Source organism: Myotis lucifugus, unplaced genomic scaffold (genome assembly GCF_000147115.1).
Source record: "Myotis lucifugus unplaced genomic scaffold, Myoluc2.0 scaffold_17, whole genome shotgun sequence".
Classification (NCBI taxonomy): domain Eukaryota; kingdom Metazoa; phylum Chordata; class Mammalia; order Chiroptera; family Vespertilionidae; genus Myotis; species Myotis lucifugus.
In genome coordinates this window covers 1,175,034-1,187,299 of record NW_005871065.1, presented here as the reverse complement: position 1 = coordinate 1,187,299, position 12,266 = coordinate 1,175,034, and the positions used below count along the sequence as shown (strand labels likewise).

Below are 12,266 nucleotides of genomic sequence, written 5' to 3'. Positions count from 1 at the left end.
CTGTGTCCATGGGTTATGCATATAGCACATAAGTTCTTTGGTTAATCTCTTCCCACCCGCCCCCACTTCCCTCTGAGATTCATCAGTCTGTCCCATGCTTCTATGTCTCTGGATCTATTTTGTTCATCAGTTTATTTTGTTCATTAGATTCCACCTATGAGTGGTGCCTGGTTTTTCCATCTGTCTTTATAGACCTTACATTTTTTTCCTTTAACAACAATTTGGAAACTAGTTAGTAGGTATATCTCCTGCAACACTTTAGTTAGGCCTCAACTTCTGGGGGTTCCTGGATCTGGGAATATTCTTTCTACTGTTCTCAGACCTGCATATTGACAGGTTCAAAACAAATAAACAAGGGCAACAACAGCAAAATAACTTATTCCGTAATGTAAATCAGGGAAGACGTACTAGTAAATGTGTCTCCTTCACTGTAGTTAGTGGTCATTTAGATGTGGCCTTGATGAGGGCCACTTTTACCTGAATTTCACCAGTGGCCCTTGTTAGTGGGATTTTAAATGTTGACCCCATGAAGAAATCATCCTATATTTTTGAATGTATCACGTATTGTTTAAAACATGGAACATGGTTCTGGTGTGGGTGTGTGTGTGTGTGTGTGTGTGTGTGTGTGTGTGTGTGTGTGTGGTGGAGTTACTCTTACCATGAATAATAGAGAAAGAAGTGTAAAAACTCAACAGTGTAAGAGCTGGTGTGTGAGTGGATGTGTGCACACGTGCCTCTCTGTGTTTTACAAGAAAAATTCCTCCCTCTCTAATGCAGACAGCCTTCTACACCCTCTTCCTAAAGACCTTGGAGCAAAGCTTCCCTGGTGCCAAAACCAGACTAAAATGCTCTCACTTTTCTCTGGCACGCTTCTGGAAACTTGGAACAACTCACACTTTTGGGGTAGATCATTCAGGATTTCTGCCGTTTCCTGCCCAGAGACAGTTTGCTCATGGAATCGTCGTAGAACTACCTTTCACTGACAATTTTTCATACTGTACTAACCTAACTAACAAAAGCTGTCATTATAAATGTTGCGTTTCTAAATCTCTGGATTCTATAAGACAAATTCAGGAATCAAGGTACAAAGCAGGAAACAAGGCACAGGCAAAGGGTTTACCCGAAGCCAGTTCAATAAATAAATCTCTTCAATATGCGCTGGATCCACAGGCAGCTTGGCTCGTGGGGGATTAGGCATGAGCAGCCAGAGAACATCAACGTGTCTGCACTATTCTCGGAGTAAACGTGAATGAAGAATATTTTACGTAGACTTTTGGGAAGGAGAATTCTCTTTATCTGGACTGGTGATCTGCTTCCAACTGTGACCAGGAGCTTAAAAAGGAGTAGGAGGAAGAAGAGGGAAGGGGGAGAGTGGAAAAGGGGGCTTAAACATGACGTTGAAAAAATAACCACTCCTTCAGTGCTGCGTGGAGGAAAATACCTCAGGTGTCACTGGTGATGAGATAGCCCTCCCGTATGGGAAGTTCTGTGGCCCTGGCTTTGGCCTTACTTTGCATAACTTGAAGTGTGCTCTCCGGGGTAGGAAAATTTATGGCCCTGCCCTTTGCAAAGCCAGATTCCTTTGTTAGTGTGGGTCCCACTAGGCAAAACAGGCAAATGTCCCAGCTTCTCTAGCTCACAGATTTTCATGGCTATGGATTTGCCTTAGTAGGCTTGCCAGTGTATAGGAAATATCACTTGCATTGTAAGTGCCATGGACCCAACTTCTTTGGGCTTATTTATATGCGCCATCGGAATGGGACTGGGCATAATGCCTGTGGGCTGGTGCAGTGCTGAGGCTTGATATACTGGTATATTTGTTTAACCAATGAAAGGCCATGTCTTGTATTCCTATGGTTTCCTGTTTAATATGAAGCACAATATTAGACAGGTAAGAGCTGCTGGGTCAACACTAGTTTATGTAGTGATTCAAATGATGTATTAGGTAACTAAAGTTAAAATTTTATTTAGATAGCCGTGGTGTGGCTCAGTTGATTGAGTATTCTCCCATCCACCAAAAGGTCGCTGGTTCCATATCCAGTCAGGGCACATACCCAGCTTTCAGGTTCAATCCCCAGTTGGGGTGCATTCAGGAGGCAGCTGATTGATGTTTCTCTCTCTCTCTCTCTCTCTCTCTCTCTCTCTCTCTCTCTTTTTCCCCTCCCTCCCTCCCTGCCTTTCCTTTCCCCTCTCTCTAAAATCAATTAAAAAATACTAAAAATTTTATTCTCAATACCTGTCTCTGAAGATACTGGCTATACATGTTAGTGAAAGGTAAGGCACACACTCCAAGTGGGAAATGAAAAATTGTTATAGCCTTCCCTAAATTGTTATCATTCTAAATAATTTCAGTTTCCAATTTTTAATAAGACCCAAGCACTTAATCCTTGAAATTACTAGCACTGAAGACATGGTGCGAACATACTCTTATTTAACTTTAACCAAAATGATAATAGAACCAAACAGGACACATATGCTTTCTGTCTATTTAAAGCATACTTTTGATAGTTTCTCAACACCAGGAATTGTTTAATAGTGTCACTTTGAGTCTAAGAGTTTCCGAGAAAAAAATTACTTTTTAGGGTAGAAAATCTGAAGCGTGGATTTTTATTTATTTGGGCCATCTCTCTTTCTAAAGAGTATTTTATGGAACTGACTCTTAAAGAAATGACTTTAAAGGCAATGGGTAATTTTTAATGATTAGGCCGCATTCTTTTGGGTTGATCTGCTTTGGGGTAGGAAGCAAGGAGAGACTCCTGAGGCAATGTGCAGACCTGTGGAGCCTTGTCAAAGCGCTGGAATCTGGTAATGCCTTTGCACCTTTAGAGAAGGAGCTCGGATTTCTTTGGGGTGAAACATGGGACCTGCAAACATAAGAGAAAGGCAGGGATAAGAAGCCATGAAATAGCTGCGCAGTAGCAGCCAAGAGGGGTTGTCATCACTGTCACTCAGGAGTTCAGGAAGAACATAGCACGTTGAAAAGAGCAGCAAAGGCAGTAGGCACGGGCAATGCACTAAGCACCATTCACTTCCAGAAGTAGACTCTTGAGGTCCTATGTACACTATGTCCAAAAGTTTAAAAAAAAAGGATATTAGGAGAAATAAATCATTTTACCAGTACCAAGTTCACTTATTCCAGGAACTAGGCTATTTCATAATAAAAACTTAAATGAAGGCCAAAAATGAAGCAATGACAGTTCTTTTTAGGTGGATTCTAAATTCAGACAATTGGTATATTTTATTCAGGCTTAGTTCTATTTCTGTCTTCAGTCAAGCTATGGAGTTTTAAGATAGATTTTCATAGATGGCAAATTATTTTTAGTTCTTTTAATATTAATAAAAGTATAATACTTCTAAAAGTTTTACTAAATGTCTTCTTTTTTTGTCTAACTAGTTACTAAGGTAACTCTGGCATCAAAATATGTTTGTATAACAAATATATATTTAGTAATGAAAATTACCACTGATTAGTTTGAGTGGACATACTTTTAAGTAATATTTATTTGCATTAAATTCCCATAAAGTTCTCCTCATCAAAGTATACCTGAATTAACCAACCATCATAAATATTTAATAAGTGTGGAAAGCACTTATAGGAGTCAGCAGTACAACTTTCCTGTTTGCTGAGTAAGCATCTACACAGGTCACTTCCCATCATGCATATTTATTTATAATAATGACAGTGGTAATCTGTAACTTGGAAGTTAAGAGAACGTTTTGAGTATCAAAATTCATTTTACCTATTTACCCCAGACAGCAAGACACTAATATACTTTTGGATATACATAATAACAAAACAGGACCACTTCTCTCTGCTTCCTTGAACTCACAATGCCAGCTCTCTTATCTCTTACTCTGTTAACCAAATGATGGGCCAAGTTAGCAATCAAAAACTGGGTGTGGTCAATAATATTCAAGTAACTTTTTTTTTCTAACACAGACAGCTCTGAAGCTTTCCCATTAATGATCCAGGTTGCTGTGCTGAATTATTGCTTAACCCCATCAAAAATCCATGGACATTTATGACCCAAAAAGTAGATTACCTAATGTGTTAAAAAGAGACAAACCTTTAGGCTCTGAGAACATGAATATTACAGAAATAATTGTGATCCAAAAAGCTTATAAGGTATTAAAATATGTTTTTTGATCATTGATATTTTTTATTTTTTTAATTTATCTTTATTGTTGAAACTATTACAAATGTCCAATTCCCCATTGACCCCCTCCATCCTACACCCATCTCCCCCTAACGCCTTTATTACACTATTGTCTGTGTCCATTGGTTATGCATATAAGCATATTAGTTTTTTGGTTTGATCATTGATATTTTCTCTGTTAAAATGATTGACTAAAATAGAAAATAAAAGGAGAATCATTTACAGGCATTAGCCTGGGGCTTGATAAGCAAAGTGTGTGTGAGTGTGTGTGTGTGTGTGTGCGTGTGTGTGTGTGTGCTTATGTGCATGGCTCACTGTATGTTTCTCTCGGCCATTATTGATTTCCTCCTCCTCACTGAACACTTACTGGTTCCGGTCTTCCAGATGACACTGGCTGTCCTAGTAGCCAGTCCGTGTCTCCTGTGAAGACGCCCTCGGATGCTGGAAACAGTCCTGTTGGCTTTCGCCCTGGAAGTGATGAAGACTTTACCAGGAAGAAATGCACAGTTGGAATGGTTGGCGAGGGAAGCATCCAGTCAGCTCGATATAAGAAGGAACCCAAGTCAGGCCTTGTAAAGCCAGGTAAATGCACTTATATTCATCTTGTTATCAGCGTGGTATGACTGCAGTGATTTCACACTTGAAATGAAACACGTGTATGTCAAGACAGGGAACACTAATGCTGTACCCAGAACCCAGAAACATCTGTTTTCAAAAAGGATGTGGGACAAAGAGTGGAATATTTTCTGCACTAGTTGTTAAAAATTGAGTCATTATAGTGATATGTGTACAGTATAAAGACACAGAAGATGAGCAATGTTGAAGAAATGTAAACTGGATGTTCTAGTAGACATTTAAACTCTATAATTAATCCCAACATAAATTATATTAGGAAGTTACTTGGTACCATCTAAAGTGCCCACAAATTATGAAAAGAAGAGGTTATCTTGATGCAGATTTTTAGGGCTGAGCATACTTGCAAACCTAGTTATTTTATTTGCTTTTAAAGATTGAAATATGAATATGATGTTATATGTACCAGTTGTACTGCTTACTAATGCAGATTTTGCAATCAAACATGATACTTTCAAGAGAAACATCACAAGTGCTTTATTCAAAGTAATGTCCATCGCTAGCTACACATTTCCACCATCTTCAGGTAATTTGTGGATACCGTCCCAATAGAACTTTTCTTGTTTTGAGGCAAACCATTCAGAGACCCAATTTTCCACTTCTTCATATGTTTTGAATTGCTGCTCAGAAAGTGCGTGTGCCATCGATTGGAACAAGTGGTAATCTGAAGGAGCAAGGTCTGGTGAATACAGCGGGTGGGTTAATACTTCCCAGGCAAGATCTTTTAACGTGTCTTTACCTGGTTTTGAAGTGTGTGATGGTGCGTCATCATGAAGCAAAATTACTTTGCTGTGTCTTCTGGCACATTCTGTTCATGTTACTATCAAATCATGGTTCACATTGATTATTTGTTGTTGGTAGCAATGAGTATTAACGGTTTCACCTGGTTTTAGAAGCTCATAATACACCACACCTTCCTGATCCCACCAAACGCAGAGCATTGTCTTCTTTCTGAAGCGATTTGGCCTTGCAGTTGATGTTGATGGTTGACCTGGATCAACCCATGATTTTGTGCATTTTGGGGATTCTCAAAATAAATCCACTTTTCATCGCCAGTCACAATTCTATGCAAAAAAACTTTATTTTGTGCCGTTGAAACAACATTTTATTGATGACTTTTCGGTTTTCCATTTGTCTCTCAGTTGATGTGGCACCCATTTTCCTTCCTTTAAAATCTTTGCCATTGCTTGTAAACGATCGGAAATTGTTTGCTGAGCAACATTTAATCTTTCTGCAAGTTGTTTTTGAGTTTGACACGCATCTTCATCCTATAATGCTTGTAATTGTTGGTCTTCAAACTTTTTCAGTTGACCTGGACGTTCTTTGTCTTTCACATCGTAATCATCACTTTTAAAGTGTTTAAACCAGCATTCACAAGTATCTTGAGATGGAGCATGTTCACCATAAGCTTTCCAAAGTATATGATAACTTCCAATAGCACTTTTCTTCCAAATAAAGTAATGAATTAAAACTTCCCACAAATGCTCTTTTTTTGGCACGAAATTTGACATTTTAAGTGTAAAGATACCTATGATGTTAACACCTTCAGAAAATTTGGCATATGAAGTTTTGAAGCTTGTTGTCAATACAACAAAATAGCATACATATCAAATCGCATATATATCAACATATGTATAACTCCATCTATTGAAAAAAATCCACATTATTAACTGATACACCAGTTATGTATATGAAAATATACATATTCAAGGATTACAAAATATTAAAAACTAATAAATGAAATAGAGATCATTATTGTATTGGATGAAATACCATGAATATTAGAAAAGGTCAATTTTCAGAATTTGCAATATATAAATAAATGTTTTATATCTCAGAAATATATACAGTAAGTGAGCAAATATAGTTTCAGTAGGACTGAAGTTTTAACCTTACAGTAAATAGGACATGAGCATTGGCATTGTGAGACAACATCTATATTGCATTATTTTCTTTAACATTCACAGTTATCCTATACATATTTATGAGCCTGAAAAGACAGATTAATAGCCTGCATGAGTCCTCATTCCTTACATTTGTCTTCTAATTTTTGTTTGGTGATGACATTACTGTGCAAGAAGCTATAGACAGCTTTATTTGAATGGAGGCAAAGCTTGGCAGGTGTCCTTTTCCATTGGAAGGTCTGGCATCCTCTTCCATCTCTGTCAACTTTTGTTCTTCCTGAATAATTGATGTGCACAGCATATCTTAATGGATTATTCTTCATCTTGCGTTTAGTCAACCAAAGAGAACGTCATTTAATCTCAGGACAAAACTTAAACTGTGTGAAAAAGAAGTCCCCTCTTTCCTAGGCTCCTGATAAATGTTAGTCATGATGAATTTGTTCATAATCTATTGCTTTTGAATCATATAAAAAAGAAAAGGAATGATACGCAGTGGGGAAGACAGCATATGAAAAAGGAAGATGGATATGGTAAAAAGAGTGTTGGGTGTCCTCAATACTTAGGACAGAGGCAGTGAGATAAAGAATGTCATGTTAATTATAGACAAGAAATAAAACCATTACCTTGTATACTGTGTGGGAGGAAAAATAATTTTTCTTCTACTCTTCTAAGTGCTTCTGGCTGATCTAATAATCAAATTGACATGAGACAGATTAACACAGTGGTTCTCAACCTTCCTAATGCTGCGACCCTTTAATACAGTTCCTCATGTTGTGGTGACCCCCAACCATAAAATTATTTCGTTGCTACTTCATAACTGTAATTTTGCTACTGTAAACAATATGTAAATATATATGTGTTTTCCGATGGTCTTAGGCGACCCCTGTGAAAGGGTTGTTTGACCCCCAAAGGGGTCGCGACCCACAGGTTGAGAACCGCTGGATTAACAGGCGAAAATAACCAATCCTATTACAAATGTACAAACGAGGGTTCCCTAAGAATATGGGACTCCTGGATAAATCAGGAGGTTGAGGCTTTTATGCACTTCTGGACGAAGAAGAGGGCTTCAAAGGGGAGGTAAGCAATTCACAGGTGTATGAAAAAGAGCAAATATTTGTTAAACAAATTCTTGCCAGGCCACCCAGAAACAATGGGGCACAGATGGGAGTCGAACAACCAGACTTTGCAGCTTTCTCCCTGTCTGCCACACTTAGTTTATATTGTACTAAGGTGACAGCTTCCTGAAAAAGCAGGTTCTTCCATCCAGATTCCTTTATGCAAGTGAGAGGGCGGGGAAGTCAAAGGCTCTTCTTGACTCTTTTGGTTCTTAAAAATAACCAGCTTAAACTAATTTCCCCAAAAGGCATATTTTGGGTGGCAAAGCTCGGCTTCTCCTCAGGACCCAAGGACAAGACCTGCCTCCCTCCCTCCTCCAGCTCAGTTGTCCTTTTAATATTGAGATATAATTCACATGCCATAAAATCCACACCTTTGAAGTGCACGACTCAGTGGGTTTTAAAACGTTGTGCAACATCACCACTAATTCCTGAACTTTTCTATCACCCCCAAAAGAAACCCCGTGCCCACGAGCAGTCACTTGCACACTCCCTTTCCCCCCGCCCCTGGCACCCCCTTACCTAGTCTCTGTCTCTATGGATCTGCCTGTTCTGGGCAGCGCATGTAAATGGAGTCATGCAATATGCGGCCTTTGGTGTTTGGCTTCTTTCGTTTAGCATAATGTTTTCAAGGTTCATCAATATAGCATGGATTCGGATCAATAACATTCTATTATGTTGATAAGCCACATTATTAGACTTTTTTTTAAGGAAATTTCGGTTTATAGAAAAATTGAGTGGAGAATACAGAGTCCCCAGGTACCCTCTCACCAGTGCTACCTCCAGCTTCCCCGGTTACTAATCTCCTGCCTTGGTGTGATATACGCATCTTGTTTCTCCATTCACAGTGGATGGACATTTGGGTTGTTTCTGCTTTTTGTCTATTAGGAATAATGTGTTATGAACATTCAGGTACGGGTTTTTGTATGGACATGAATTTATTTCTCTTGGATATATAGCTAGGGGTAAAATTGTTGACACATGTGGTAACTTTATGTTTAACTCTTTGAGGAGCTGCCAAACTGTTTTTCCAAAATGGCTGTGCCATTTTACATCCCCACCAGCAATGTGTGGGGGCTCTGATTTCTCCACATCTGTCCTTCTTAACAATTGTTATTGCTTACCTTTTTTTTTAATGATAGCCATTCTAGTGAGTGGGAATTGGTATTTCATTATGCTTTTAAATTTACATCTCTGTCATGGATAAATGATGATGAGTGTCTTTTCATAACACATGGGATGTAAATTTAAGAGTAAGTGCTCTGTCATCCTCTTTCAGTTCTCCTAGTACACAGGGTCTGTATATATTGGGGGCTCAGTCAACGTTTGTTGACCTCAAATGCAGCAAAGGTGGCCTCTGGGATTGAGAAGATAAAATGATGCTGGAAAAAATGTCAGCCTCATGGATTGCAAAGAAAAGGTAGATTTCATTGTGAAAGTACTGTAGGATTGGAATGCAACCTGAGATTATTTCGTTTTTGCTATCCACCCCAAATTATCTCCCCAAATATCCACCACTCATTCTAAAATCATTTCACAGTGGTAACAGTACAAGGAAAAAGTGAAACACGAGACAAGTGTGGTGCAAAAAGAACAAACTAAGTTTAAATAGGAGTTCCGATTTTCATTGACCTTACTTGTTTTAATAATCATAATAAAGAATAGTCATGTTAACATAAGACTTAAAACTCTACATGTGCACACAAAATTCACACCTAGCAACTTCCTGATCCTGCAGGAGGTAACTCACTTGGTAAGTAAGGATCAACCACTTGTCTTGCTGAGAATGTTTAAGGCCTTAGGTCTTTATGAGGAAAATGCAGACACAAAAAAGTAAGGGAGGGAGGAAAAGAGGAAGGAGAGAGACAGAGAGGGAGGAAGAGAGGAAAGACAGTTGTCTTCTGAGAATTATGAAGGTCGTGGACCCATACTCCAGAAGAATACTCATAAACACAGAATATTGCATACTATTTCTGAGATTTCATGGATCTCCTTTATTAGGATTTACGAACCCTAGTTTAATGACCCTTGCCTCTCAGAGGCAGAGCCTGAAACACCTCTTTTGTCAACTGCTTCTAACTTCATTACTCATAGGTATATCTACCACCTAAGCAGGTAAGGACCTTGTGCAAATATATTTGTTATTTGCATTTCACCAAGCTCAGAGGTTAAAACTTACTTTTTAGTTGCCTAAAATGCCTAAGGCGACCCCTGAAAACATTGTTCGAGCATTTGGATGGGACCCAGCTCTGTACAGTAAGCTCTTTTTGTGTTTAGAAAAATCTGCACCTTGGCCTGTAGTTCTCTGAACTTTCAGCAGAATAAACCTGTCAGTCACATACATAGGAAGAGAGCAAATCCTGGAAATGAGGCCCCTGGATGACTCCCACAGTTGTAAAGCACAGAGACATAATCTGTTAACCACAAGAAGACAGAGTTCTCGGGTTAAAATGTCCCCCCTCCTCCCTGGCCCCAAGTGGCCGTCTCTCCTCAGCCCAAACCGATCTTGGTACACGCTCTACTTTTTAAAAATAAACCGTCTCATTAGAACCAATACCATTTTATTAAAATAGCAAGCAATTAGTGTCTCTTAGACAGATGCTCATGGCCCGTGAACAATAAAGAACAGGAGCCCATTTAATTTTAGGTTGGTTGTTCTAGATTCTGGCACAAACTGCTGTGCACCTCAGAAAGGAGTTATTGAAATGCCCCTTTGGTCATTACCAACGAGCTGATAATGCTGACTGTACCTGATGCAGAAGGAAAGGGGAAATAGGTACAGGCTGCCAGGAAGGGCTCAGGAAGGTGAGCTGCGAAGCCGGCCCCTTCCCAACAGGGTGCGGTGGCACACACAGCGTGGGAGCCCTGGAACTTCTTAGAGGCAGCGAGCCTTCTGTTATTCTGGCTTCTATCAGTGCCTGTGCGGATTTCATGGAAAATTGCCACCAAAGGGCAAAAGAAAACATCCCTACAGTCCAGTTGGATCGTGGCTTGATGTGTTCCTTTTACCTACAAGTCAGTGTAGCAGAGGTTGACGTGGACTCTCCAGAGCTTAGAAGGGTGCCTGTCGTACAGGAGGCGTCCAATACATCCTTCACTGAGAATGGGGCGCACACTGGGTGCGAGGAGTCCTGTTTACTGTGGGGGGAGCATCGGGAAGATGTGGCAACCATGGCCTCAGTGTCAGCCTGCTCTTAGGGAGCTTATGACCTCAGGGAGAATACTGTGTCATACGCCGGGCCTGCAGCACAGAGCAGAAGGAAAGGAGTGAAGGGTGAAGGTATCCCAGCTGGGAACTTGTGGGAGACTCGGGGCTGGAACATTCCTCTGCCCAGGTGCTCCTCCTATATTTAGCTTGCAGTTTTCCTGAAGAGATTTTTATTTTACTTAGAAAGGAAAGGCCTTAGTTGGGTTACCGCTAGTACATCAAGTGGCATTCCTGGGCCTCCGTTTATGTTGATTTACTGCTCGGGGAGCACTATATCTTACCCTGGAAGAAAAAGACTCAGTGCCAATGTTTTACAAATACATGCCCTGAATCCTTTCTCCAGAGCAAAGGAAACAGTGACACAAGTTAAATGAATAATCAGAAAATGTGTGCCCGGCTGGCGTGGCTCAGTGGTTGAGCATCGACCTATGAACCAGGAGGTCATGGTTCGATTCCTGGTCAGGGCATGTGCCTGGGTTGCAGACTCAATCCCCGGTGCGGGGGCGTAGTGGGGGGAGAGAGGGAGCATGCAGGAGGCAGCTGATCAATGATTCTATATCATCGATGTTTTTCGCTCTCTCTTTCCCTCTCCCTTCCCCTCTGAAATCAAGAAGAAAAAAAAAAAAAGAAAATGTGAAAGGAAAAAAACACCAGCACCTGCAATTAAGAGGACAGGTAAAGAGCAAATAGTTGGGGCCACTTTGATTATAAAGAAATCCACATTTAAAAACTGAAACGTTGAGATCTATATTTGAAAGATGCCACCCCACCGTATTTTATCAGCATTCAAACCACGTTAGTATTCCCTTATCATCAGATGGCACCCAGGCCACTGAAATTGGAAACCTGGCCAGATGAACCATAATAACTTGGCGACAATAACAGAGGATTGGTTCCTTTAAAAAAGCTATTTCCCACATTTGGGGGCATTTGCTAGGAAACTCAGAAGGGCACCAGCTAGGTTAGGGACTGATCAACACTGCTTCCCTTAGGAGAGAGACGTCCTTTCACACACAGCCCACAGCCTGCAGACGTCCCTGCGCTTATCACCAGCATCGCTTTCACTCCAAAGAGAGTTCTGTGAAATGAGAGCCGGACAGCTTACCTGGGGAGGCCATTCTTATAATAACTTGCGCTGCCTAGAGGAGAGCTGGGAGCTGAGCGTTAACAGGGCTTCTCCCCAGGTTACCTACCCTGGGGGTGTGGGGGAGGGGAGAAGGGAGTGCTTTCTAACTACCAGATTCTCAAG

At 40.3% G+C, this 12,266-nt stretch overlaps 1 protein-coding gene across 4 annotated transcripts in view; it reads left to right on the top strand.

The window, feature by feature from the left end:
- SYBU (syntabulin) overlaps window positions 1-12,266 on the top strand; it is a 99,240-nt gene that overhangs the window by 17,522 nt on the left and 69,452 nt on the right. For 2 of the 4 annotated variants that reach the window (XM_023750919.1, XM_014452659.2), the window contains exon 1: window positions 4,697-4,739. Coding sequence is in view for 1 of the 4 variants with exons in the window: in XM_023750914.1 (XP_023606682.1) it covers window positions 4,670-4,739 (70 nt within the window). In the remaining 3 variants the exon portion in view is untranslated. Of the gene's footprint in view, window positions 1-4,541; window positions 4,740-12,266 lie in introns of those variants that run through there. The other 2 variants (XM_023750914.1, XM_023750921.1) reach the window with 2 other exon arrangements.